This window comes from Pelodiscus sinensis, chromosome 8 (genome assembly GCF_049634645.1).
Source record: "Pelodiscus sinensis isolate JC-2024 chromosome 8, ASM4963464v1, whole genome shotgun sequence".
Taxonomy (NCBI): Eukaryota; Metazoa; Chordata; order Testudines; family Trionychidae; genus Pelodiscus; species Pelodiscus sinensis.
In genome coordinates, this window is record NC_134718.1 from 43077652 (window position 1) to 43105099 (window position 27448).

A 27448-nucleotide genomic window follows, 5' to 3' on the forward strand; every position below is an offset into this window, starting at 1 on the left:
AAGTAAAATGCTATTGTTTATTAAATCCTGGCTTTTGGAATATAAAAAACCAAGTGTTTCTATGTTGTCTATAATCAGAAATTAGTGGATAATAGTTCCAGTTGCTTGTACATAATTGTGACTGAGTACGTGATATGATTCCCACTTCAGCACAACTGGCTCATATTACTCAGAATTGAGCTAGATTAGAGACTTAATCTTGCTAGCTTTAACAAAGTGGTTAATCCTGTTTGTGCCAATGGAACATTATGAGAAACTCTTAGGAATTGCTGGCACTGTGTTACAACCTAGAGTTGGAGGGCTTTTTCTGTACTACCAATATTTTAAGTGGACAGGTTTACATAAAAAGGGGCTAAAATTGCACGTGAGGTGGTGTTTTTTCCAATATTGACTGTAATCTTAATTGCTACTTTATTAATTTGCAGGAATGACAACAGTCAGTTTAGGCCCTTAATGCAAAGTATTTCTCTAAACATTCCAGTATATGTAGCCTGGGCCTAACTTTTGCTGCAAGAAGCAACGCCAATTGTTCACCACCTTTTTGCATCTGTAATCATGTGCACAACTATTTATCATCCTTTCCAATTTTTAAAAAGTAAAATAATAAGGCGCTTAGATTGTTCTGTAAATATTTAGTCAGTAGGGCTAGACATGGAAGTAATGCACATGCTTAATTTCTTGCAGGAATAAGGTCTTATTCTTTATGTAACTGTAATTATTATATATGTTAAAGTTAATGTACTATATGCGTAATCCTTCCAGAGTGGTTCTTAACCAAATTCATATAAAAGGCTCACATGGGCATAGGTGAATGAAAATTGCAGTGCAATTGTAAATCTAAATTTATGCTTATTCAGGGAGTTGTAGTGGTGAGCAGACTTTTCCAAATGGCTCTTGAGTAGAATTCTTAGTTCTGTACAATCTGAACTTTCTGTCCAACTGTCCACCATCTGGCTGCTTAACTAGACTGAACAAGTTTACTTCCCTTTAAGCAAACCTCTTGTCTTAAACATAGGAATTAATTCTACTTCACCTCCTCTCTTTTTTCAACTTTAAAATTATATGGGACTAGAAGAAAGCTGAATGTTCCACCTACACCATTAAGTTCACACTATAAATGAGAAAACTCAATGTCATTTTGATAGATTCCATATTCTAATAAAGAAGGCTGAAGGGGGAAGATTAGGGAGAGAATGTGGTAGCTGTATTTGCATGAGGAAATATAAGCCTGGTCTCTAGAAGTGGTAAATATATTGTCCACTAAACCCCCTACCACCACCTCTGCTATATGTTACTTAATTTCTATATATATTTTTGTTAGTCTCTAAAGTGCCACAGGTCTACTCATTGCTTTCAAATAAAAACGGTAAGCTGTACCACCTAGATAGATAAATGATATATTTGTATTGTTCTTATAGTAACATGATAGAATGTGAAAGTTTTATCTTTTAAAAAAGAATGTGACTGTGTGTGTATATGTATATTCTAATAAGATTTTATAGAAGCTGATTCTTCATTCTTATTACTTTATGTAGGGTAAATTAACAATAAAGTCAATTCAAAATTGATATCTTTCTTTCAGGTGCAAATTCGACCTTGGAACTTAAGTGACAGTGACTTTGTAATGGATGGTTCTCAACCATTAGACCCAAGAAAAACTATCTTTGTAGGGGGAGTTCCACGTCCCCTTCGAGCTGGTGAGTTGAAATAGAAGAAAATTTAGGCCAAACTATACAATCAGTAACTGTTTTCAGATTAAGACAATGTTTTTAAACTTGAAGGCTGCTGCAGTGAGTTAATACATGAAAATTTAAATATGGAACTGGATAAAAACTTTACAAACTTATACTGGCAAGTCTGTTTTTTCCCAAGCAGAGCTGAAAGTGAACATTTGTAACATAGATTAGGAAATTTGTTTTAAATAAAGTTTATAATCTAACAATGTTTTTACAAACTCACTAAATCACAAACTCTGAACTAGTTTCAACTTGGTATAAGGGCCCAATTCTGGAAGCTGAGCATATTAAGTTTACTGGGGTTGATTGCATGCTAAATCTTCAAACTATCACATTTTTAAATTTGGACTAGAAAGTGACTATAGAGTGGATTTCCATGCAAGTATTGATGGATGTGTGTGTGTATACAGGGGTACCAATACTCATGAAATTATCACAAGTATTTTGATCGTATGAAAAGAGAGAGGCAGCTCTGACATTATTCAGCACCTGCAGCTTCTGCTTTCGCTACTTCTGCTTGGTTTAATTTTCATTGTTTAGTTTAGCATGCAGATGTTATGTAGTGTTGTCCTGTGATATATAGGTCAGACTAGATGATGTGGTTCCTTTTGGCCTTAAACTGTATTACTCTGACCTCCTCGTTAACTGAGATAGGAAAGCTGAGAGGATCCTGGCACACAGCCCCCTTCTTGCTCCCAGCATAGCAGTTATGCTTATTAAGAAGCACATGGAATCTTTATCAGGGGAAAAGGCAATATTCCACATCTATTGAGAATATAACAGAAAAAGCAATATACGTGTGCACGCGCACACACGTCTTCCTGATGTTGTTACAGTTACCACTCCGTAGCTCAGACCATACTAATGCCCCCTTAGATTGAGCCCAAGTGGAGGAGCTGGATTCTGTTGATTTGCTATCTGATGCTCCAGGGCTTTATCGGATGGAACCTAAAGAGCCATAGCGATACACCTTATTTTTATAGTTCTCATTTGAGCATATGGATTTTGCAATATTCATGCCGCAATCGTTAATTCTTAAGTGGTGTTTTATCCCATCATCTTCCTTCATCAGCATTTCAGTGGTTGTCACTGGGGGGGGGGGGTTTCCACATCTGATTTCACCTTTGTTACCTGGCCCCTGGGAGGTGGGAATGGGAGAATGGCTCCAGACTTCTGGAAAGGATGGGGCCTCAGGTGGAAGAGGCATGGTTGGGAGCAGCCAGATTTCAGTGCTGCCCAGAGTGTGCCTTGCCACAGCTCCCCATGCTGTTAGCCCTCAGAGGTACCTGGAGTGCACTGGTGATTTAAAGGACCCAGGACTCTAGCCGCTGCTACAGTAGCCTGCCTTATTGAATCACCAAGCCTCAGAGCAGTTGCCTCTTTTGTAGCTCTCCATCGATAGACCTGCTTCAGGGGTTTAGACCTATGCTTTAGGGTTTTCAATCTGCCATTCTCCAGCCATTGTCAACCTTTCTTGAACTTTTCCTCCTTTTTGGCCATCTGGACTATTTGGTGCTGGTCACTTCTGTTTATTAGCCTGGGAGTCCCCAGCTGGGGAACCCCTGGCTGCAGCAGGGCTGGAGGAGGCAGGCAAATGGAATCCCCAGTGCAGCCCTAGCAGCGAAGTGGTGGTGGCGGCGCTGAGTGGCCCCAGCCAGGAAACTTGGTGAACACCCTGCAGCAGTGGGGTTGGCAGTGGCCAAACAGTCCCCACTGGGAACCCCAGGAGACCCTGGGGCAGCAGGCAGGCAGCAGGATAGGGAGCTGTGCCAGGCCAACATTAGGGAAGTCAGCGGCAGGGCAGGGAGCCCCAAGGAGAGGTGCCCAGGAGCAGAGCAGCCAGCAGGGGAGCAAGGGTGCCAGACCAGGGAGGTCCAACCTGTAGTAAAATTGGTTCTTTGCCTATCTAGAAACTCACACTTTCTTAACACAACTCCTTAGGCATAGAGTTAAATCATGATCTGAGGACTTCAGTATCTCAGAGGTGATGGGTATATTACAGGAGTGGGTAGGTGAGGGTCTGTGGACTGCGATATGCAGCAGATCAGATTAGATGATCACAATGGTCTCCTCTGGCCTTAAAGCAGGGGTGGGCAATAATTTTTTATTAGGGGCCACTCCAAGAGTTTGGAAAGTGGTCGAGGGCCATGATATTAATGGAGGAGGTGTGGGGTCTGGGAGGGAGGTTTGGTCTAGAAGGCAGCTTGGGGTAAGGAGGAAGTTGTGACCTGGGGCACTAGATTGTTGGTTGGATTGTGACTTAGGGCAGGTAATTGTGGTACAGAAAGGAGGTGCAAGAGTTTGGGTTGTGAGCTCAGGCAGGAGGGGACTGTGATCTAGTGCAGGCGATTAGGGTGCCAGGTGCGGGAGGAGGATTTGGGTATGTGGAGTAGGGGGGCAGGAGTAGGATCAGAGGGTTGGGGAAGGGAGGGACTGGGGATCCAGAGACTGGCCAGGAGATTTACCAGCCAGCAGCCCATTCCTAAATAAGCCTCCCTGCCTGCCCGACTCCACATAGGCTTCTGCCATGTGCTCTGTGAATAACTACAAGCCCCTTGTTTCATGGCTGCCTGTTACTGAAACAGGTAGCTTCCACCGGCCAGTTTCTGGCTAGAAGCCAGCCAATGGAATTGTACTGGGTGCAGAAGCAGCTCCTAATGCTTCCGCCTCTCCTCTGGGCTCAGTTTTTAAAGTGAAACCGTCCCACAGCTGCATTTCTCAGTAGTATGCAGGTGGTGAGGCAAGCAGGGAACTTTCCTGGGGCTCCGTGCAGCATCCGCGGGCCGGATCTGATGGCTTGGCAGGCCAGATCTGGCCCGCAGCCGTATTTTGTCCAGGCCTACCTTAGTCTATGAAAATTTTATACTTGTCAAAATACAAGTCTATTTTTGCTGGCTTGCCATCGTTGCACTAATGCACCCTGGAGAAGGAGGTGTGTGGGGTTTTTTTTCTTTTTTTCTTTTTTCCCTGCTCTGTAAAAGGTGGGTTATATGTTAAACACACAAACCCCCCCACTGTTTTAGATCATTTTAAATTCCAGTTTTTCTAGATAACCTGTGTAACCTGGATTAGCTTCTGAACTGTTAAGGTAAGAGGTTGTATGAAGACAGCAAGATAGAAACTTAAAAGAAATCTATGCTTCTGCTGCTAGATTTACACAAAACCTTAAATTACTGCATTGAGGGAGTCTGAAAGGCACCATCATCTAGAGAATATAAATGTTTTCTCTTAATTTTAAATTAAAAATACATAAGTATCCCTAGTAATATACAATGCACATTAGAAATAATGCAAGTTTCCATTCCATTCTTTATACATTCTCATTCTGCTCTTTCCTTTTTAATTTTTGTGCTGTCTCCTCTTTCTAAAGCATACATAGTGTAAGCCAAAGACATTAAGCATGGCTTTCCCCACTGAAACAGTCTCTTACTACAGTGGCAACAGAAATATATTTCAGCAAATATTGGGACAAGAAAAATAGATTTTGGGAAAATAGATGTCTGGGAAAAATGTTAGTGAGCTTTGCAACTGAAGCTTAAGATACATTCTTGTACATTATCAATATGGCATACAGTTTGTAATCCAAGGAATTCATCTAACCAGTACTAAAAAATAGCAAGAGAAGTAGTAAGATACTCAAACGCTGCTTCACTCTGGTACAGGATTTATTGCTTTAAGTATATTTAGACATCCCTGCTTTGTCAGGTTCTTCTAAATGATTGTTACGGGATATCTCTGGAGTGACAAGAGAAAGTAGCTACCAAACTGTGGTCAATTTAGATGACAGGTCTATTAACCCAGATGTATAAATATATTCACAGTGTAGAAACATTATTTTGTTTTCACTAAATATTTTCTTTGTCTTCAAAGCCAAAGATTGTGAAGCTTCCCTTTATCCCTTCAGCATATTATTTCATATAATGTATTCAGCACATATAATGTGACAAGGCAACTAAACGACATCACTCTTCAGTTTTTTGTTTTTGTTTTTTAACAGAGAAACCGTTTAGCTTGCTATTAATTAACCCCTCTCTTCCTGTTTGAAAATGTGCAGACTTAAGGGATTTTTGTGATGCTAGCATAGAATAGCTTTATCAGTGCATATGCATGCTATATAGATACGCTGACCATATGTTTCCTTACCTGGATGACTGGCTAGTGCAAGGCACTTCCTCAGACCAAGTGGTCTCTTGGGGGGGATGTGACCTTCCAAATCTTTTGCAGGTGGGGATTTCCCTTCCTGGACCTGTTTACAATCTACCAGAAAAGGAAGTGCCCCTGGTTCTTCTCCCTCATGGGGCTGGGTCACGGGTCCCTGGGAAATGCACTTTCCACCTCCTGGCCTGAGGGTCTGCTTTATGTGTTCTCTACATTCCTGAGGGTTCAGGAGTTCAGGGCTTCCCTCATTCTTATAGCGCTGGCATGACCCAGACAGCATTGGTTCATGTCCCTGCTTGAGCCTGTCTTGCGAGAGGTCGATGGCCCTCCCGCTGTGTCCGGATGTCATAACCCAGGACTTCAGCAGGCTTTGCCACCTGAACCTGTGGGGTCCGTACCTCATGGCCTTAGAAGTTCCATGGCTGACAGCTTCAGAGCTGCAATGCTCGGAGCGGGTGCAGGAGGCTCTACTAGGAAGTAAGAAGCCTTCTACTAGAGCCATCTACCTGGCTAAATGGAAGCAGTTTTCTATTTGGGGTTCCCACAAAGGGATTTCTCTTAGAGATGCCCAGGTCCCACTGGTCCTGGACTATCTCCTGGATCTCAGAATCTAAGGGTTATCTTCCTCATGAGTTAAGGTACACTTGGTGGCCATTGCCATTTCCACCTCCCACCTGGGCTCCCAGGGCAAGACTCTTTGTGGACCCCATGGTCCATTGGTTTCTAAAGGGGTTGGACAGGCTTTACCCACGCGTCCAACACCCCGCTCCTCAATAGGACCTTAACCTTGTCCTAACCAAGCTCATGGGCCCTCTCTTTGAGCCTCTGGCAATGTGTTCGTTGCTGGACCTCTTGTGGAAGATGTTCTTAGTAGCTATCACGTGGGCCAGATGTGTGTCAGAGTGTAGGGCTCTTACTGTTGACCCCCTTACAGTCTTTTTCAGGGGTAAGATGAGGCTACACCCCCTCTTCCCACCTTCCTGCTGAAAGTGGTCTCTCAATTTCATGTCTCCCAAGACATTTTCTCCCTTTATTTTATCCCAAGCCCTATGCTTCTGGTAAAGAACAGGCTTTACACACTCTAGATGTTAGGAGAGCCTTAGTCTTTTATTGAGACAGGACAAAGCCCTTTTGTAAGGCCCCACAGTTGTTTGTGGTACTCGTGGAGAACCCCTCCTCTCACAGCCCACTCCACTAGGGTGCAGGCGTCCTCTGCAGCCTTTGTGGCTGAGGTCCCTGTTTTGGACATCTGCAGGGCCAACATGGGCTCTTCAATCAACACCTTTGCCAACCACTACATGCTCGCTTACCAGGGTAGGGAGGATGCTGGTCTCGGTAGGGCCGTCCTCCACTCAGAAGAAGTGGAGGACCCCGCCTCCTGGGGTTTCTGCTTTGGAGTCATCTACATGGGATGGACATGAGTAATCACTCTAAGGAAAAACAGTTACATTCCTTCATAACTGTTCTTTGAGATGAGTTGCTCATGTCCATTCCAAATCCCGCCTGCCTACCTTTCTTTGGAATAGTCCTATAAGAGGGCATTCAGAGGGCGGGGGCTGGAAGGGGTATATTTTAGCCAATATAGAGGCGCCATTCCGGGGAGCTCCCCTGCTGGCCCAACAGTACTGCTAAGGGGAAAACTTCTGATGTGTGCATGCAGTGCGCACACACGTACATGGAATGGACATGAGCAACACACCACAAAGAACAACTGTTACAAAGTAACCATTTTTTCTTGAGCCACTATGCTGAGGATCATGTGTATTCCAAAATTTTATTATGGCAGTTTTCTTGCTTAGAATAGATAGTTGCCATTTCTATTTGTCATTCATTTGTGGAGAGCTTTATTTTATTTTATTTTTAAACAAAAACAACTTGTGTGGTGGTGCTAAGTTTAGAATATTTCTAACAGGAGTCAATGTATTTTAGAAATCTCTTCTATTTGTGCGGGAAGCGAAGGTGCTATGCAGTATGAGTGTGTGTAAAAGCAATGTGTATGCAATAATATAAATGACCTAACAGTCAATACATTATATGTGTAAATATACATACTTAATGCATATGTTATATAAATATAACTCATTCATAAGTCAGAGAATATTGTGGCAGATAAAGCTGCAAAATAGTTTTCATTGCAGCCCTTGTTTGCATGTGCTTTCCTGAATAATTAATTTTTGGGATTAAATTTTCCATATTTAGCTTCTGCACAAAGTTGAATTTTCTGCTGAAAATTTGAAAGGTGGGGAAGACCAGTCAGATGTTTCAATTGAAAGACTGAGAAAATACTTATTTTCACTGGGAAAAAATAATATGTTTAAGAATCTGACCCAATACCCACTTAAGTCTGAAACAAACATGAGAGCATTTCTATACAATGGATCAGGCCCTAATTTAGCTAGAGCAGAAGAGGTCAATGCATGAAATGTGGCATATTCTTAGCCCTAAATTAAAGTGTGATTTCCCAAGTCTGGGGAGGGTGGAAACTAGGTTTCATGTAACAAAATTAAGAAATACTGACACATGGAGTAAAAATCTAGTTAAGGTGAAAACTGCCCAGTTCAGGACTGATACATGCGTTTGTGCATTTAGCTAAGTGTACCCAGGTAATTAGATCATACAGTGTGTGGAAGAGCAACTCCAATAAGTTCCACTTTAAAACAAAAAATCCCCCAAGGACATACATGCATCTCTGAGACCAAGTGGTAAAAATAAGTCAGGAAATGCAAAAGCTGAAGTTCTACAGGCATTACTAACTTGTGTCCATTATGCACATATGCTGTACTTTTATTTCTATTTTTCTCATTAATGTATAGCTTAATATATTGCTGTTTTTTTGTCATTAAACATATGACATCAATAAATGTGATGCATTAGGGCTGAGTTAACCTTACTGTTGAAGGGGGGGGGGGGGGGACAGCATTTTCTGACCATGCATTTTGTAACTGTTCAGCCTCCACATTGCACTAATGCACTTTTTTGGAATCAATGTAATGTGTAACTGATACAACAATCTACTTAGGAGATTAATCCACCTTCACCAATTTATCTTTGAGCTTTCAGTAGATTTCAGATGTGGAGTGTTCTATTTTTTAGCCAGTCCAACTTTCAGGTTCCTTTTCTGTTTTCCTGAAGGACAGGAACTAGGGCAAATAGTCTGTTTTAGAAGCTGCAGGCCATGCATAAAGCTTTGAGTAACATTGACTCTACAATATTTAATCATTCTTTTCTCGTAGTTGAACTGGCAATGATTATGGACCGTTTATATGGAGGTGTCTGCTATGCTGGCATTGATACAGACCCAGAATTGAAGTACCCAAAAGGTGCTGGCAGAGTGGCTTTCTCCAATCAGCAGAGCTACATTGCTGCTATTAGTGCTCGCTTTGTCCAACTCCAACATAATGACATTGATAAACGGGTAAGTAAAGCAACACAGAATGGAATGGTTGCTGTTGGTGATGTTATACAGGAGCTAAAAAGCTCTTTTTTATATAAATTGTGTGGGAGGATATTGTAGGCTGTATTTTTATCTCATATTTGGTGATTCTTTAAAAGCTTACCAGAGGAGCCAAAGCTTAATTAATGACAATGATGGGTCTAAATATGTAGCTTATACATTTTGGTTTGGTTTGGTTTACCTTTTTGAATGTTAACCATGGCAGGATTTGTAGCTTTGTTCTCTTGAAAAGGATGTTCTTTTTTCTTGGATGATCAGTTGGAGTTCTTGATCCCTGGCTGAGAATAGCATTTGTGGCTTCTCTAGTGCTAGTAGTAAACAGGGAAATACTAATACATCTCCAAAGTATGACTGGGTCTGGGGTTCCCAAAAGTCAAAGAGATTGATGGTCATAGATGTCACTGAGCCCACAAGTGTCTTGAGAATTACTTAATGGTTAGAAAAATACTAAGAGAAATCTGAAAAGAAGTTATATAAATTCAAATTGTTATTGTTACATTCGTATGAAATACTAAGTCATAAATGACTGGGAAAAGTTGGATAGTAAATTTTTTTGTTGATGTCCACCAAGTTCAGATTTATGTGAAATTATCACTTATCTCCCAGGAGACACATAATTTTTTTGAACCTTCAGATTTCATGACAATACAGAATATTAGCTTTAAGAAGCAAAATTTACTTCTGAAATTAATTAACATGGAACAATTTCTTTGTATGCTATCAAGACATCAAGGAACATGTTCAAAAACTAAACTGTGTGTGTAACTAAGAAGCATTACAACAGTTGCATATGTAAAAGGCCAGCTAGATATAGAACTATTTCTGTGGCTACTGAAATTGAATATACAATCATGGGTTGTGCAAATTAGGTGCATGTTTCTGAGGACCTAGCACATTCATAATAATTTAACAAACTACAGTATATGCTTCAGATGCCTATAATCAAGTATAGGGTTGACTTTTTCTTTTTAGTCTGAGTTAAAAAGGTGACAAGCCGATTGCGTCTGTTTCTAAAAGCCCCTGTTTCTATCTTTTCTCAAACTGAGCCTTTTTAAGGTTAGGGAATAAGATTGCCAGGTGTCCGGTTTTCACCTGGACAGTTCGGTATTTTGGCCTTCTGTCCGGTAAAAAAAAAACAGAATACTGGACGTGTAAAATGTCCGGTATTTTCTGTTTTCCTCAGACAGAAGGCTAGAGGCATCTGCAAGGGCCAGGGGAGCAAAGAGCACAGTAATTTATAGGTGTAGTGGCCTCTTTTTTTCTCAAAGATGGCCAGCGGCATCTGCGAGGGCGGGGGAAGTGAGGAGTGTGGTAATTTTAAGGCACAGAGACCTCTCTTTTTTTTTTTTTTTTTTTTTTTTCTAAAAAAGATGGCCAGTGTTGTCTGAGAGGGCAGGGGGAGCGAGGAGCACAGTAATTTAAAGGTGCAGCAACCTTTTTTTATTTTTTATTTTTATTTATTTATTTAGTATTATTATTATTATTATTATCAACAATTTTTTTTTTTTGGCTCAACCAGTTTTTCCCTGTCTGTTCGGGATTTTTTTGTGAAGGTATCTGGCAACCCTATTTGGGAAGGGGAGGAGGGAAAAATCATTTATTGTGTTCTGTTGGCTGAAACCAGGACATGTAGAGGTAAAGACAAGTGACAGACATACCAGTTTAGACTCTTCCTATAATAATTTCGACAATCAGTTTTGGTAGGAAAGGAGGGGCAGCTTCACATCCCCCTCCTCCCCCCAGCCTTCCCTAAAGAGTGCCCTGAGGGGCCTGAGGACTGGAGCAGTCCCAGATCAGTGTGTGATGTACCCTCAGCCAACCCTTTTCATGGGCCTGCTACTTAGCACTGCAGCCTGCAGGAGTACCCAGAGAACCCAGCTGGGGGGTGCACTACCTTCTCCTGCAGCCAGGTGCCTCAACCAGCTTTTAGTGGAGCAGTGCATTGGACACATCGTCTCTTATGTATACTCCATCACTGTTGCCTTAATTTTCTTTTTGGTATGGTTGATGAACTCACCTGAAAATGTTTAGTTGTCCAGTGAAACTTCTGTAACTACAAAAAATTAAAACCTTTACATCCACAGGTGTAGGTTTTTTGTGATGCATCTGAGAGCAATCTTGAATTCTTGAATGTGTGAAGCTATAGGATTTTACAAAATGAGTACACTGCGTAGAAAATCCTACTGTGTAATTGCTAGCGCATAGTAATCAACCACAAAAATACCTATGGTGTTTTTTGTTATTTGCTACTCAAATCAAGATGATTATCTTCTCAATGAGAAGCAATAGGTTTTTATAGGGTTACAAAAATATACATAATAAATGGGAAAGCTTATAATAAGAACCTAAAGTGGGTGAACCTCACAAGTTGAAACTGGCTTTTTCTCAAATAAATTAGTGGATTTTGATAGTTTTGGGTTTTCAAATATTTGTCAAGGTATTTCAGTAAATGAAAATACTAATTCCTGCTTTGTTTGGTGTCAACATGTGTACTCTACTCTTTTAAAAAAAAATTGCTGACTTCTGAATGTGTTTTCTTGAATGGTAGTATATTTAACTGAATGAGCAATAGTTATTTTTTGGCAGATACAAAGTATTAAACATCAGTGCTCTAATAATGTTAAATTTATACTACAAAGTAGAACTTCAGAATTACAGAAACCTCAGGAATTGAAGCTGTTCATGACTCTGGACAAAATACAGTAAAACTCCATTGGTCCGGCATCTGATGGTCTGGCACTCCTGATGGTCCGGCACCATCAGGAACCCGGAAGTGCTCCGGGCAGCCGGACCATTGGAGCTGCTCTGCCCCCGGCTTCCCCAATTCAGCTGCTGCTGAAACTGACCAGCGGCTGAATCGGGGAAGCTGGGGGCAGAGCAGCTGGAGTGCTGCCGGTAGGTCCCGTAGCGCTGCCCCTCGGCGCTGCAGGACCAACCCGGCAGCACCCTAGCTGTCTCCGATTCAGCCGGCACTGAAACTGACCAGCGGCTGACTCTGGGAAGCCTGAGGCAGAGCTGCTCTGCCCCAGGCTTCCTGGAGTCATCTGCTGGTCAGTTTCAGCTGCAGCTGACTTGGGGATGCCTGGGCAGAGCAGCTGGGGTGCTGCCGGGTTGGTCCGGTAGCGCCGCCCCTTGGCGCTGTGGGACGAACCCGGCAGTACCCCAGCTGCTCTGCCACAGGCGTCCCCAAGAGCAACTGAGGTGCTGCCGGGTTGATCTCGCAGTGCCAAGGGGCGGCGCTACCGGACCAACCCGGCAGCACCCCAGCTGCTCTGCTGCAGGTGTCCTGATTCAGCTGCTGCCTTCTTATGGCTCAAGAAGGAAGAGTTGAAGAAAAGCTCTGTGTAAGCTTGAAAGCTGCTGTTGGTGACAATATTGTAATTTATTGTAATTTTTCTCAGCCTTGCTATGCCCTATTTTTCCCCTCACAAAGCATGAAAGTAATATGTTTAATATCTTGTATTGGACACGAGAGACAAAATATTACCGCACCCACCTTATCTCTCTAATATCCTGTAACTAACACAACTACAACTACACTGTATAATTTCTGACTTAGGTTTTTAAAATGTTAACCATAAATCACAGGGAGGTAAGCTTTTGAAGTTCAATAATAAGAATAAAATATAAAGCTTCTAGTCTGCAAATGAATGGAAAATTCAGTGTTAAATCTGACTCATGCTCCTTTGTCACAAATGCACCATATAAATGTTAGTCTCAGAATATAATTACCTTGACATCGAGTCATTCTAGATTTAACTTAAACATATTACTTTCATGCTTTGTGAGAGGAAAAATAGGTTGTAGCGAGGCTGAGAAAAATGACAATAATTCTAATGGTATTTTTAGCACTGATGCCAAGTTAACATTTAAGATGTGAAGCTACTTTTTAAATTGTCCAATAGTTTAGTTTGCTTCATGATCCAAACGGAGTTTTTCTAGGTCACTGGCATTGAAAGAAAATCTTATTAATGCAATAAATGTGATCTTCAAAATGAATGAGGTCATGTATATTTTCTGCTGTAATGGATATGATTGCAGCTTACACATTTTTAAATGAACTTCAAAGAGCAGGAGTTCTCAAAGTGAGATGGATTTTAGTGAGAAAATCCATGTGCCTTGGCCTTGTGTGTGTACATAGACTTCTTTTTCTGGAAGGAGGGGGATTTAGTGAGAGAACATAAGTGGCACGTTCTCATAGGACTCTGCTATAGCAATAAAAAGTACGTTCCCTGTGGATAAAGGAAGAGACTTGTATTTACAAAAGGCTTATGCTAGTATTATTAATATCTCCCTTTCTCTATCGATATATATATCTTTAGAGATTTGTGTGTCTGTCTGCCTGTCCATTTGTTCAAGAACTCTTCCTAAATGGTAAGAGGTAGCATCACCAAATTTGGGATGCAGTTTCTTTTATCCTAACTTAAAGAAAAGTCAGGGTTTGGTTGTTCCTAGAAATTGGAAGTGCTGGGAATGGGACTGTTTTCCATAACATGGAAAGGGAGGGACGTGATACTGAGAGTGGCCACTGGGGGCAGCCACATCATCAGGAGAGTGCCCAGCAGGGCTGGGGCTCTGCCATTTGTCTGCCACCAGACTGGGTAAATAGCTCCTTTGTCCCAAGTCCCTTCCCCTGGCCGCAGCACCTGGTGCAGGGGTGAAGGCTCCTACAGGCCGGAGAAGCTGGGTGCAGACAGAAGGCCCCTGGCAGCTATGGGGATCATAGGAGGAGAGAAGGCTCCACAATAGGGGACTTTTACCCTTAGCACCTTCTCACCCCTCACTCACGCATATTCTCCCCCCCACACCCACACACATATACCCATGGTCCTTCCCTGACTCCTGCACCTGCCCCACACCACCAGCCCCCTGCCCCCAAAGGATCTGGGCAACGCCAGGTAAGTCTGCTAGTAAATCATAAAATCCTCAGTGTGCATTTAAATGGGATAGGATTGCTTAGCCAAAGAATCCTAACTCTCCCTCAATTCTTCTAGTTATGTTCTTAAAGCTAATAAATATTCAGGGCCGTCCCTACTAATATGCAAAGTATGCAGCAGCATTGGGGACACCATGTGTAAGGGGACTGTTACCCCTTACTAAAACTCTGGGAGTTTTTTGGTTTGCCAGCTCCCAGTTTCAGAAGGGGAAGGGTTCATGAGACTGACAGACCCCAGAGACAACGGAAAGCAGCCAACACTCCAGCTCAGCCTGATTGACAGGTTGGATAGGCTTGTGAGGAAAGGGAGAGGCCAGGCCCCGTCCTCCCTGTGAGCTGGGATTGTTCTGGCTCTCTGAGCAAACAGAGAGCTGAGACACAGCCCAAGGAGTGCAAGCTGTGTGCTGAGGGGCAGTTTTTGCAGCAGCTGAGCCTGACACACACAGCTCAAGGAGCGCAGACCCTGTGTTGAGCAGCAGACTGGCAGTGCTCAGAGAGCCAAAAGGAACAGAGAAGCAACGCAAGAAGCTAGAGACTGGCCTGCAGCTGGATGTGGTGAGCAGCTGGGAACTGCAAAGTGTGGGGAGAGGCTCTGGACTGGGAGAGGGGTCTGGCCACTTAGAGCTTGAGGCTGTGTGGTCACTGCCAGAGCAAGCGTATCCAGCCTGCAGCCAGCCACCCCCCCCCCCCCCACCACCACCACCACCGCAGCACATCCAAGGCCTCTAAGGGGCCTCTAAGGAAGAGACTGTGGACTGTCCTTACACTCTGCAGGCTGCTGTTTTGATGTCCCTGTGCTACAGAGCAGGGCTGTGTGTTCTCATTTAACCATTCTCCTTTTTTTCTTATTCTTTTCTCTTTAATCAGTTGATGTTTAATAAATTGTATTTGCTTTGAACCTTATGAAGTGATCACTGGGCCAAGAAGGCCTTCAGTGTAAAGAGAGCACCTCGGAGTAGGGACACCCTAACTCCTGCCCCTAGTGACTACAAGGTCGGGGATTAAGCCCCAGGAAACCTTGTTGGGGTTTCGAGGGCTCTGCTACTCAGGAGAGTGGAGGGGGAGCCCTCAGGATCAGGGAGGCCATGGGGTAAAGGAAGTGGGAGCGGGGACTCAGATCCTTTCGCTGATCCATTTCACCGGGGTGGTATAGAAGCCAGGAAAGTTCCCCACAATAGCGGGACCATTCCTCCGTTTACACATGCAGCTGCTGGAGTGAGAGCGAGGTGGAGAAATGAATGCACAGAGGGTTGGGTCTCTGTTAGACTGGGAGGGGGGAGAGAGGAATGCAAGACCTGGGCTCAGTCTCAATTAGTTCCCCTTACTCAGGGGCCATGGGTGCTGAGCTCAGCACCCTGCTGGCAACCCACTGGGGAGGAGCGGTTTGCAGGTGCTTTACTCAGAGCTGTCTGCCTGCAGTCCCAGTCACCCCGCCAGCTGAGTGCCCCACTGCTACACTCCCAAGTGCACACATGATGAGCTGGGAGGATGGGGGGGAGGGGAGTAAAGGAGAGGGCAGAATCCCCACTCCTCCCCAGACCAGGGCAGTTCTCCTTAGCCCCACTCTTTGTAGGGTGGGGGCACGTTTGCTGAGCTCAGTGTGAGTCCTACAGGTGAGGTGCTGGTGGCACAACTGGGACTCAGGAACCTGGTGCTGGCTGGCTCTGTGGAGGAGAGGAAACAGGTGACTCATTTCCTAGGCAGCCAGCCTCAGCGGTGTGCCAAGTGTTGAGCAGATCAAAGACCACCACTGCCCCCTCTCTGCAGTGAAGTGCCTCCCACCCTGCCAACTCACTTCACTGCCCCCATGCTTTCCTTCCCATCAGCCCCATCCCATCCCCCTCCCCTACCCCTCTGTTCCCTTGTTCATCCCCCACTCCCTGTTCCCCTGTCTCCTCATGGCCTCCCCTCTCTTCACAGTGTTGTCCTATTTCCCTGGCTCCCCTCCCCCGTTCTCCAGTCACTCCCTGGGGCAGGAGGAGCAGCCACAGCCCCTCATGCCCCTGATCTCTCAGATGCCACACTTCACCATGGTGCTGGCGGAGATGTCCAATGGTGTGACTTGACCTGATGGTTTGCTGCTGCTTTTGCCACTCTGCACCCCAAGAGGTGAACTTTGTGGTTCTACAACTTTCCACCTACCTCCTCTACTGCAGCTGGACCACCAGGCCAGGGGTGAGCCAAGCATGAAAGCAATTGACAGTGTTGCCATCGATCAACTTTGAGCATGGATATGTTAGAAACAGAACATTATTAGCAGATCAAACCTGTTTAATGTATCAAGTTCTCCAGTGTTGTAAACTTGTGCGTGTATTGCTAAGAACAAGCTGGACGTAGGGGCACCAATTTAATAGTACTGTGCAGGGCACGATAAATTCTAAGAATGGCCCTGCAAATACATATAAACTTAAAGGGGGACATTCAAGTCTTGTCTTGAGATACCCATATGCAATAGCCATGGAAGTCACATGACAGGAAGCTGATAATTTATATCCTATCCAGTTGATATACCTCTAAGTGCTGCATCACCCAAGGACAGAATGTTTTAGGCTATGTTTACGCTACGGACCTTACAGCAACACAGCTGTGCCTCTACTGCTGTGCGGCTGTAAGTGCTGTATAACTACTCTTTGCTGGCAAGAGTTCTCCTACTGGTATAATTAAATCACCCTCTAAGAGTGGTGTTAACTGTTGTGGTAGGAGAGCCTCTCCTGCCAACACAACACTGTCCACACTGGGGCTCTTGCTGACAATACTTATCTCGGTTGGGGGGATTTTTTTTCACATCCCCAACTGACAAAACTTTTACCAACAAATGTGGTACTATAGTCAGAGGCCAAGGGTTAATGTAGAGTGTGATTAATGTTCATAAAGTGCTTTTTGAGATCTTCTGGTTATAGGAATGATAAAGGGTGTATGTGTAGTGTTGCTCAATCCCATATCTGTTGTTTATTTCGCTGAAATGTCAGCAAAGCCAAATTTTACTAAAGGCTTACTAATAGGAAATATAGTTCGTAGTTAAGGTAAATCCAAAGGTTTTATTTTGTATTAAAATCCAAAGTAATGTTTTAAAGTAAAGCTATGTCAAAGTAATAATGAAAATGTATACAGGGAATACTATGGTGATGAAATATCGTTAGAGAACAGTATGCTAAACCACTTTGGCACTCAAACAGAAATCTTCCTTGTGCACCCCAATTCCCGATCAAAATATATGGCTAACTGCCAAGATAAATAGCTTGATGGTTAACATAATGATGGTGGCTATAATCCAAGGTTACACATCAGCAAGAAAAAATTTAGGGTATATGCATCCTGGGTCACTTTCTTAATGACAGATCTTTTATAACTATCTCAATGTATGAAACAGATTATTTGGTCATAAAGTAAAAACAGAATCTTCCTACTAATACAGAAATAGATTCATGAACTGTTTGAATCCTTTGCCTAGAAGGGACAATATTTCCTTAATATAGAAGCTATACTTGTTTTACCATCTAAATGTACTTAGGAAAGCCATTTAAAAAAACCCCTAGATCTAATGATCTGTCTGTTATATAGAAAATGAGTATTTTACCCTCATTACTGTTTGGTTGGGTTTTGTTTCTATTTTTCATTCTTCCTTTCACCTCTCCTCTGTTCCTTTTACCTTATTTACAAGGTATGTATCTAGGTAGCTGGAAAGGAATACATTTCAAAAAGCACTTCTCAAAATGAGCTAAAATTTAGTGAGAAAAACTATGTGCTTTGTGTATGTATAAAGATAGCTTTTTCTGGAAGGAGAGGGTTTAGTGAGGAATGTAAGTGGCACCTTTTTGTAGGATACGGCAGTAAGTGTGTCCTGCTATGTACTGAAATGCCATAACTTCTGGATCATAATTCAGATTTGGCTTAGGCTGCACTGCGATGGTAGTAGGGATCAGCACCAGAGAGAAACCCATATCTTTCAAAACACTGAACATAAAGTTGTTAAACAGTTACAGTCTCTCCTGGTTATATATGCCATTTTTGTGATGGTATCCAGAAATATTGAATTTCTGACAGAATTAAAGGCTTGAGTGGAACTACTGTAGGCTGCATATTGTATAGCCATTTCCAGATCTAACTGGTAAAATTGATTGAGATTTGTTTAAAATGTGCCCATGCAGCATATTGGCGCACACATTCATTTCCAATAGATTATAATCCAGCAACTGAAATAACTCAAATATCTATCCACAGTAGCTTCCCCTAATTAAACCAGTGCCTCCAAGTTACTGTACAAGAACATACCAAATGAAAAACTTCCACAAATCCCCAGTCAGCTCTGGTCTTTCCCCACCCTCCATAGATATGGTATGAAAACTGATGGGCTTTGCAAAGTAACCAAAAGGTTCTCAAATTCAAGCCCTGGCAGGCCAAGGATTTGAAAAGAGAGGATACCTCACTGAGAGGATTCTGCTAGCAGCTACCTGACTATCTTCAAGAGGATAATCAACTCAATGCCCTCAACTGACATCAATTGCTAATGTAGCCCATTTATACCTGACAAAAGAAATTAGAGATATATTCTGCCTTGCATCTTTAATTCTATTATTGCTCCAGAAGCTCCTCTATTCCTTTTTGCCAGAGATTATTGGGACCAATTAGCATGGCATTTATTGGGACCTACAATACTGGGTGTGCAGGCTTGCATTTTAAAAACATTTGTAGAATTTATAGTTAATGACTTGTCCAAACATTGTACAAATTGTGATAATGCATTTAATTTTTTATTGCTGGTGTTTTGGTTTTTATTATTGTATTTATCTGATCATCCCTACTTTCCATTCAGTACAAAAACCCCTGAGGTTCAGTAACTTAAGTTAACTTTTTCCTGCTCCTTAAATCTGACTTGCATCCTTGGGCTTTTGGACCCAGAAGCAGAAATTGAGTGTGAGAGAGAGACTGGTTTCACATATTTCTGTTTTAGTTGAAAGCAGGAAGTATGGAAAGCTATCAAAGCAAACTTTTTCATAGGATTTCCTGCCAAACTTTCATACTAAAGTGGGTTTTAATAAGCATCTCAACCACAAATCCTTTTGAGGTTCAACCAATGTAACTTGAAAGACATTAATAAGATTTCAAAAGGACATATCAAAATACTGTTCCTTTAACCAGATCTTGAAAGAACTATATAAAGCATTTTATTTTCCTATAGTAATTTTTGTTTTCCCATTGCAGGTGGAAGTGAAGCCATATGTGTTGGATGATCAGATGTGTGATGAATGCCAGGGCACTCGCTGTGGTGGAAAATTTGCTCCGTTCTTCTGTGCCAATGTTACCTGTTTGCAGTATTACTGTGAATACTGCTGGGCAAGCATACACTCTCGTGCTGGGCGAGAGTTCCACAAACCACTGGTGAAGGAGGGAGGTGACCGGCCCCGCCATGTCCCATTCCGCTGGAGCTGAACCCTATGCTTAAACCCAGCAGCAAGTACTGGATTAGATAAAATCGAGGGGAAAAGAAGAGAGCGCTGCCTCAGGGCTTAGTGTTCTGGAAATCTGTGCATTTGTCCTCGACTTTAATGAAGATATGGGTCTTTTTATTACTATTATTATTATTATTATTATTATTATTATTTACAGTCACATTACTGAACTCTGTGTCCAGTATAATACAAACCAGCAGAGTGTAACTGTACTGATTTTGCACTTTGATTCACACAAACATCTGCTTGGTACCTTAATTTCCTACACAAGACTTGTCACTAGTGACATTACGTAGACTGCCATTCTCATCAGCCACCACGGGGTTGATGTGTATGTGATGACGATTTTTTATTATAATTATTTTTATTTTTAAACTGGAGCATGCACTTATTTTCAGAAACTTAGACTTGCCCCTAGCAGATGACTTACCAAAGGTAATACTCACAAATAGGTGGCAGATGTAGCAAAAACTTAAGCAAATATTCAGCAATCATTAGTTTGGGTCATTTAGAGGTAGGAATAACCCTTAAAGAAAATAAGCCTTTAGTTGCTCTCCATTTTGACTTGTAAGGATGATACCTCATAAGCTGGATCAGATTTCTTTTCTTTGTTTTGCTGAGGGTTTTTTGTTTTTGTTTTTTTGTTTTTTAGGTCTTTTAGTGTTATGTAAATGTATGCTGCAATAGCTTTTGCTGCTATTAAAATGGTATTACTAATACCATAATACTCTATTCAGGCTAGGGTATCAATTTAAAAAAATGAATATGTGATTAAAAATAGAGTGATGGCTGCTGAAAGGAGATCAGTATAGCATACAGAAAGCTTCCAAGGAAGGTCAATATTTTTGACTGCATGTTTACTTAATCAGGTTGCTGCATGCAATAAATTTTATATATGTTAATATAAAACCTGCCCACAATGCACAAATTAAGAATCTATGTAGGCTACAAAATACTGAATAAAGGAAAAAAATAATTACTGACTGGAGGAAGGCATGCCTCCATAAATGTAATGCTTCTGAAATTAGGATCCGCCCATTACAGAATGACCTATATTACAGCAAATATAAAAAGTAGATGTAGGATATTCTTAAAACAATTTGTGGATGGTAGATGAAGTACTTTGCGGTGCTCTGGTATATATTGTGCAATTTATTTTATATAGTAAAGTGATTAAGTCTAGTACTGTGATCAAACTTCACTGTTAAAACCTCTTTATTCAATATTAACACACTCTTGACAGTTTAGAACAGGCATTTAAACAAAAACATGAGCTCTTAGTTACAATCTTTCTCCTAATGCTTGCACCATTTATGTAGCTGCAGACCTTGTCCAGAAAACCAAAGAGCTCATACTAGCTTACATACACTACCGATTAGATAGACACTCAAACTGAGAAACTAGGCACATTTTAGGAGAGTTAGGAATAAGTGGGGTGCTAAAGAAATGTCTGCACACAAGTTAACACGAGATGTCGGCTTTTTGGGTATGGCGTTAACTCTTTGATCCCTGGATGTATCCTGTGATGCTTGAATACAATTAAGACCTGCTAACACAGTAGACATTTATTTAGCATGTCCTATGGGACTGTAGATAATAGCGTATAAACACACTTGGTGTACTTATGATTGTGAGAATGTGTACACTGTTTTTTCCCCTCCCTTCCCCACTTTGTTTTGCAGTTCTGGGGACAATCAGACTGGATATAATACCGCAGAGTAGATTTAAATGTTCTGGGTTTTGTTTGTTGTGATGTCCTTATTTGTGTCTAATTTAGTAAGGTTTTTTTTTTTTTGTCAACGTGTAGTTGCAATTACTGGCTTTGAAAGAAATTTTTCTGTTTTTGAAAAAGAAAGAATAGTTTTTTACTGGTTTAAAATGCTTATTATAATTATCCCTTTCAAGGTTACTTCTGGGCTTTTTGGTGATATTGTTTTTTCCAGCCCAGATGTCTTCTTTTTTTTTTTTCATCTGTAAAAGACATTTTGTTATGCACTACTTTTTGTATCTAGACAGTTTTCAACAGTCGGCCAATGATTTTTTTTAAAGAAAAAGGCATGCTTTCTGACTGACATGATCTTTTGCAATACCTCAATTTTGAAATATAGGAAAGAAAATGATATTTTCTAAGTAAGTTTATTCAGAAAAATATATATTAATTTAATTCTGCAAGAAAATGATTTAACAGATGGGTAACTTTATTTTTTTCATGCTTATTTGCGTTTTTTGAAAATGAAGTTAAAGCTTTATAACTGTAATATTAAAGATCATAACTAACGTACAGAAATCTACCTAATTATGTGAAAGAAGTAAATCTTTTTGAAGAAATTCCCCTCTTTCATGTACACACATACCCCAGAGAGAGAGAGAGAGAAAGAGAGAGAGAGAGCTGAAGATGTACAGTACAGCATAAGGTTGGATTAAAACTAAAGAACAAAGCTGTCATAAAGATAATGTGTAAACACAAACTCCATTTGGTGCTGAAAGTTGTGAATAGAAGGTGAAGAAATTTTCCCTTAATTTGTATATTTATAATCAAGTGTGATTATGCACGACTGACCAGAATTGTGAGAGTTCTTCTGTTTGTATTTTTTAAAGAGAACTTTTTTAGTTTATTAAATTATAACATGCTCCCTTTTGTTTTGTACATGAATGTGCCCCTGAGTTATTAATGTTCTATTAAGAGGGTCCTTCAGAAATATTTTTTAAAATAAGGTGTTCTGAACTGCAACTTGATTAAGAAGCCCCTGGGTACAATAGGTCCTAATGTGGCCTTTTCTGTTGTGAGACTTGAACTAGTCGATTATTTTGAAGGCTAACCTAACCTCGACTATTTGTTGTTATGTGCAATACTGTTTGTACTGTTTGTATAAAAAAAGAAAAATGAAAAGAAAAAAGGCATAAATCTTTATTGCAGATTTATTTTCATTGCAAACTTTAGACATTGTGATTCACTAAGATCATTTTTCTACTGTCAAATATGTACCTTTTCTTCATGCTGGTATATTTTCAATAGTAATGTAGCCTTTGTACTGAGACAAATTTTCATTGTTATTTTTAGAAAGATTTTTTGCTAAGAGAAAATTAAACATATTTACATATTTTTCATTTTTATTTCATATTTTCTTTAAGGAGTGCTTTCTCAACCATTAATATAGTTATTTCTGGGAGAGACTTTCATATCTGGTCAATGTCATTAATATTATTTTGTATTTTTACTTGGAATAAATTAATTTTATGATGCTAATTCTTTAAAAGTTTATTTTTTTCATTTTCAGTTATTTTTGAAGCTAAAACCTTTGTAATATTGTTACTAAAGTGTCTAGTTTTTGAAATGCAAAGCTTTATGTATTAACTTGCTGATGTGGTTTACAATAGTGTGGCAATGATGAACTTGGTTGTTTATATAAAGTGATTGGAAAATGTAATGAATAATTGGGCAATAAAATGACAGAATGAAGCAGAAAATGTGATATTTTGAAAAGCCTTTTCCTTTATCAATATGATTTAGGGAAATAATAGGGATGTCACAGTACCAGTTCACTATCTAGATTTATACAACACCAATGCTGATAAATGCTATTGCTATTATAATAAACTAAAATCTACTGAAATAGTGGGTTTATGACCCTATCTGTTCAGCATAATGCTCCATTCCTTTTTTATCATGAACTTATTTAATCTCTTCTTTAAAACAGTCTGTCTTCAGTTCAATGTCCTAAAATCAGACCTACCCCCTTTCATCAGTGTGTTCTGCCACCATTTTTATTTACTTACTGGTCCCATCCTGAATAACGTTTTTTATATATATATAATTTTTCATTGATGGCAAGGAACAGATGTAAGAGAAGTGTTGTGGGTAGCCACATGATTAATGCAAAATAATGCATGTCACTTTATGCTAGCAATGCAGTAACCCATATCACCACTACATCAGACAGTTAGTTTGTTTGCTCCTTCATCTTTGTCAGTTTTATTTGCTTTTCTTTTTTGTCTTTGTCTTTTCAGTCTCTGGCATATGAAAAAGTCTCTTCACTTTCTCTTCACCCCCTGCTCGTGTACCCTTCCCTTTCCCTATTTTCCTGGCAGAACTCACATCCCAGAGCCAGTGACTCTTTACTCTGGTGCCTAAAACAATCCAGCTTGAAACTGGTGTTGCATAAACAGAGCATACAATGACTTTCCCTGGATAGATCAGTTATTTCAGCTGGTTTATTGATGACCTTTCATAACTAATTTATAATGTTGTGATAGAGGTCACCTATAACTTGTAGAAAGAAATGTGTCCAGAGCTAGGCCATTGTGTGCGTCCTTTGTGTATTCAGTTGCATAAGTAATGTATAGACTAGGTTGCTAGAATAGTGAGGTAAAGTTTAGACTCAAATTAGGGTTGGATTACATACAAATTGCGAATATAAAGGAGACTAAGGATTGAAGAGGGAATAAAAGAATTTCTTAAGTGGTGCAAAGTTTATGCTTAGATTTCTGCCTACATGCTTGTGTTTTATAGCTTTCAGGGGGTAAAATAAATTGTATTGCAAATATGCTGTTAGCAAATAACTTGCTGGTTTCACTATCTGTTAGTAGTTTTTTAAAAAAAGCGCTTAAGTGGGAAAAGCTCCCATGTTAATATTTCAGTATTGTGACATCTCTACTTGCAAGATATGAGTGAAAGATTAGTCACAGATTTGTACAAATTTCTCTTTTGTTTAATCTGGCTTGTACGTAGTTGCTTCTTACACTGGTTTGTATGATGTCAACTTTTCTTTTTTTAAACCGGACACACTTTCTTCTTAATCTCAGCGGCTATAGTGTTGTCATACCACAGAGTATTTTATATTCATGTTGGTAACTACTCTATACCCCAAATGGGTAGCTGGTCAGGAACTATAAATGATCATACAATTCTGGCACATTTAAATTTATATAGAAACAAAACTTACCAACAAGTAGAAAACCAGGGTGCTAATATGGGATAATCATTTCAGCTATTTTTTTCTGGATGTAGTTCTGTTGGGGTATAAAGTATTAGGTATTTGTAATTTTGCTGTCAAAATAATGGGCATAACTTTTAGAGTATTCACAGCTAAGATCTCTGTAGTTGTTTTTCAGCTGATTTTAAATGTACTGTACTTTTATTACATGTTCTTGGATTGTTTTTGCTAGTAATCCTAACAAGGCTTCTACTTTTTTGGCTTGGACTAATGCTTGTATGGAACTGCAGTACTGTGACTAAACATGGAGCTCAATGCTGCTATTGCTTACAACTGCTTAAACTTTGTAGTTTGGACTTTATTTTTTCTGTAATAACAACTTATTAAATCTAGTTGTATGAAGTACTGACATTTGTCATCTTTTGTATATTCTAAGGAAAGCTTGGGAAATGTATTATGGGGTTATATGATGGGTTTTAAAACCCAGAACTTATTCTATAATCCTCTATTGATTAGTTGAACAAAATACACCTGCTCACATGCACAAAAACCTACATTAGTTAGTTGTTTTTTTCTTTTGGTTTGAGCTCCACTTCATCTTTTCCCCTCTTTCAATATCCAAATTAATTTGATTATGCCTGAAATTTCCCCATATCGCTATTAAATTGGACATTAAGGGTATGTCTACAATACAGAGAATATCAAATCTGCCGCTGTTGATCTTCCAGGGTTTGAATTAGTGGGTCTAGTGAAGACATGTTAATTTAAACAGAAAGGGGCACTCTAGTCAATGCCAGTAGTCCTGTTTCCACAAGGAGTAAGGGAAGTTGAAGGGAGAGAGTGCTCCCTTTGACTTCCTGCAGTGTGGCCTGTGCCAAAAGTTGAGTTAACGTACTTTGAATTAAGCTGTGCAATTAATGTAGCTGAAGTTGCATATATTAATTTGACCTTATCCCACGGTGTAGACATATCCTCAGGTATTAAATTGAATTAAACTGAAGCTGAATATAGAAATGTTAACTTTATATGGAATTAGTAAATGGACAAAACATGGTTAACTTTCAACTATATCGATACCAAATATGTTTTGGTACCAACAGAGTCATGCAGAATGGATTTCTTCAGCTTTCAGTAATATCACAGAAATGTAAGTAATATCACAGACATGTAAGTAAGTAGATTTAGTAGTTTTCCCCTAGAAAGGTGATTAATGTGCATATCAGTATTCAAAGTTTCTGATACTACTTTCAAACATGCTTGGGAGCATACACAATGTGACAAAATCCAAGTTCCCCCATAGTATGGAGTTTATAAACATGCCCAAGAGGTAAGTGTAGGTTACTTTGTGAAAAGCCTATATGGCAGTTTTTGACAGGAATGAATATTGTTCAATATGTTCCTATGCTGCAGATTGGGAAAACTTTCAGTAGTGTTTAGTGAGAGGCTGTAAAATTATCTGTTTCATAAGAACCTGAGAGAGGGTCTCATTTTAACACCTACCACTTCTAGGAGTTTTTCCCACTACCCCTAACATCCTGAAATAAACTCTTGAGGTACATTCAGAGAAGCCAACAAATACCAGATATTTAGTTTCCATTGCACGAAGCTGTGTCTATAGCTTCACACCAGCTATAGACTGATCAACAAGAGACAATTGTCTTACTATGTATTTAGTTTGTGCTTTGTGTTTTGAGGATTGAAACAGTGAGAAAAAATCAAGTGAAATAACCTACTAGAGCAACGTAAAATATTTTCTTTAAAAGGGGCTCTTGTTCTTACCTGGTAAACTCACCTTTACACTCCACCAGTCCTTGTGCAGCCTCTATGCAGAGCTGGTCCTCCTGGGCTAAGCTAAAACAGCATGATGGTTGCTGTATTTTACATCAGCTGTAACATGCCATAAGGGACCAAAATACCACCTGAATCCTGTTATGTCAGCAGCAAAAACACAAGTGACATAAGAACCACTCTTTGCTACTGGCTCTTTGTGATTGATTGTATCAGAATAGCACAATATTCTGCTAAAATTATTTGCACTAAAAATTACAAGACTGAGGGGTGTATAATTGGAAACAGGCTGGGATTGTAGTTGGAATATGACTGTTCCAAAAAGTTATGCAAAAACCTGGCGAGATTACTTGGGCCAGGTCCGTATTCTGTATTACTACCTCAGTGTGTTGAGCCTCACTGGGCATGCATTATGGTAGACTAGATGACATGCACCCCTGCTTAGCCACATGAAAATAAATGGCTCACTCTTGGATACAGGAAAATAAGCAGACTACTCTTATGTGAAAATATTTGAAACTTGTGTGAACAGCCAGAGACACTGGAGATGGGAATGTTCCCCTGGACATAGTTTTTAATGGTTCTGACTGGTCCCCAATAATTGAGAAATCCTGGCAATAAATATTTTGCACTTTTCTCCGTGAAACCATAGGTGTTGGGTGCTTCATAGCTAAATATGAGTAGGTAATTCTGCTAAAATATATTTCCACTAATAAATGAGCTCTAAAGTGCAGACAGGTAAGTAGCATATAACTATGATGATCCTCCGCATGGTGTACAAGCTGCATTTCTATCAGCTACTGAAGCACCACTGTGGGCTGGTTTATGCATCTGCTAACATTAGTAGCAGCATAGTGGGGGAGAGCGATTTCTGTTGAGCTATTACTCTGGATTCCTTGCGCCACACCAGCAGATGAGTAGAGCCCTGTGTGGATACAAAATTTGCATCTGCATCTGCAAAAATGATCGACAGATATGGATACCTGTGGATA

General features: G+C 40.4%; 1 protein-coding gene across 10 annotated transcripts in view; it reads left to right on the forward strand.

Annotated features, from left to right (window-relative positions):
• CPEB3 (cytoplasmic polyadenylation element binding protein 3) overlaps positions 1 to 25073 on the forward strand; it is a 186834-nt gene extending 161761 nt beyond the window's left edge. For all 10 annotated transcript variants that reach the window (XM_075935178.1, XM_075935180.1, XM_075935187.1 and 7 more), the window contains 3 exons: positions 1583 to 1697; positions 9128 to 9309; positions 19487 to 25073. In XM_075935178.1, coding sequence (XP_075791293.1) covers positions 1583 to 1697; positions 9128 to 9309; positions 19487 to 19714 — 525 coding nt within the window. In that variant the 3' untranslated portion in view covers positions 19715 to 25073. The remainder of the gene's footprint in view (positions 1 to 1582; positions 1698 to 9127; positions 9310 to 19486) is intronic.
• Positions 25074 to 27448: the final 2375 nt, after the last annotated feature.